Genomic DNA, 1,633 nt, shown 5'->3' with positions numbered 1-1,633 from the left:
TCCCTTTAACTTTGTTTCAATACAGACATTTGGTCGGCTGGCTGTGTACTGGCCGAGCTGCTACTTGGACAGCCGATTTTTCCTGGTGACAGTGGCGTAGATCAGCTTGTTGAAATCATCAAGGTAATCGTGTATGTGTGTTTTCATAAATAATCTTAAAATTTTGATTGCTTCAACTCTTGTTATTGCTGACGTGTCTCATAATGCACTTTTCTAGAGTTTGAGCAATGTGAAATGCAGTTATATACATTTTTTTCTGTGGAGCTCTCCTAGTTTACAGCCGAATCCTCAAAGCACTTCAAAAAAAAAAAAAAAAGTCTTCATATAAGTTAAGCCTTGTTCAGACCAAGAATATCTATAAACTAGTGTCGTTCTCATCATCAAAAACGAAAATTAAAAAACTCTTTCATTAATGTAATTACAACAAAATTGAATTAAAACGAAAATGTAAATGTTACCTTGAGAGTTAAAGTACAAAAATTACTAAGAAGTACAAAAACTGAAGAAAATAAAAAAATCTAAATATTAATAAATACTATAACAGTATATTGATAATAATAAAATAACACTGCTATAAAGATAAACTATATTACCATCCATACCAATGGCCAATAATGTTTATTCTGAGCGTGTACTTCAGTTATGTTCTGTGAACGTAATTGCAGCGCACTTTCAAGTTGGAAGTTTTTGAATGGTTGTCAGTTTTACATTTTTACAAATTTGCTCTGAAAGTGACTCCAGCTGTGTTGTTTCTCTGTATTGTTATAGTTGCGGTGTGGACTATATATTTTAATTGCAATAGAATAATAGAACTTGTTTTCTCCAGGTGCTGGGAACTCCTACACGAGAGCAGATCCGGGAGATGAACCCAAATTACACTGAATTCAAGTTTCCACAGATAAAGGCACACCCGTGGACGAAGGTTAGCATGAGTGTTTCCACTTTCATCCTTCTCTTTTCTCCTTACTTTAATTCTAGACTGTGATTCTGGTCTATATAACCTTCTTATTTTACATGTTATGTTATGAGTCTGTCTTAAAGAGTATTTTCTACCAACACAATTGTACTTTAATTTCACCCCCGTGACTTGTTTAAAACAAAGAGTACAAATCTATATCAAAAAATAATTTTTTTTGTGTGCAGTCAAAAGTTAAAATTATTATACAGAAGTTTGTATACAGCATTCAAAAGTCCTGTGTTGTTGTCCATGTGTTAGGTTTTCCGGCCCCGGACCCCTCCGGAGGCGATAGCTCTGTGTTCCCGGTTGTTGGAGTACACTCCTACGTCCCGATTCACTCCTCTGGAGGCCTGCGCTCACACTTTCTTCGACGAGCTCCGTGAGCCCAACCTCAAGCTCCCGAATGGAAGAGAGCGGCCTGTGCTGTTTAATTTCACTACACAGGGTATGCTGCACACAAATGCACAAACGATGATGATTGATTGAATCTTTTTGAGGTATTGTAACAAGTATTAACTCATTTTAATAGCAAATATACACCACTATTCACATATTTGGAGTTTGTAATATTTGTTATGTTTTTGAAAGTCTCTTAGGCTCAGAGATAATTTGATCAAAGATGTGGTAAAATATTATTACAATTTAAAATAACTGTTTTCCATTTGAATATATTTT

At 35.0% G+C, this 1,633-nt stretch overlaps 1 protein-coding gene across 2 annotated transcripts; it reads left to right on the top strand.

Moving 5' to 3' along the window:
• The first annotated feature begins 6 nt into the window (after nucleotides 1-6).
• On the top strand, nucleotides 7-1,633 carry LOC107578955 (glycogen synthase kinase-3 beta-like). Of its 2 annotated transcripts, XR_001608404.1 has the most exons (4): nucleotides 7-123; nucleotides 827-922; nucleotides 1,217-1,455; nucleotides 1,555-1,633. XR_001608404.1 is itself a non-coding variant. In XM_016264851.1 (3 exons), exons 2-3 carry the CDS (start codon nucleotides 863-865, stop codon nucleotides 1,442-1,444), a joined length of 288 nt encoding a protein of 95 aa, XP_016120337.1. In that variant the 5' UTR covers nucleotides 7-123; nucleotides 827-862; the 3' UTR covers nucleotides 1,445-1,495. The 2 variants fall into 2 exon arrangements, 1 of the variants encoding a protein (XP_016120337.1); XM_016264851.1 differs by lacking the exon at nucleotides 1,555-1,633 and having other exon boundaries at nucleotides 1,217-1,495.

Source organism: Sinocyclocheilus grahami, unplaced genomic scaffold, assembly GCF_001515645.1.
Source record: "Sinocyclocheilus grahami isolate Dianchi unplaced genomic scaffold, SAMN03320097.WGS_v1.1 scaffold13062.1, whole genome shotgun sequence".
Classification (NCBI taxonomy): Eukaryota; Metazoa; Chordata; class Actinopteri; order Cypriniformes; family Cyprinidae; genus Sinocyclocheilus; species Sinocyclocheilus grahami.
The sequence above is the reverse complement of the archived record's forward strand: the minus strand, read 5'-3'. Positions and strand labels throughout refer to the sequence as shown.

Bases quoted from the DNA above. Each gene is read 5' to 3' on its own strand.
- LOC107578955 (XM_016264851.1), top strand. From the start codon at position 863: ATGAACCCAAATTACACTGAATTCAAGTTTCCACAGATAAAGGCACAC. The intron at 923-1,216 runs GTTAGCATGAGT...TCCATGTGTTAG, and splicing joins AGGCACACCCGTGGACGAAG to GTTTTCCGGCCCCGGACCCC.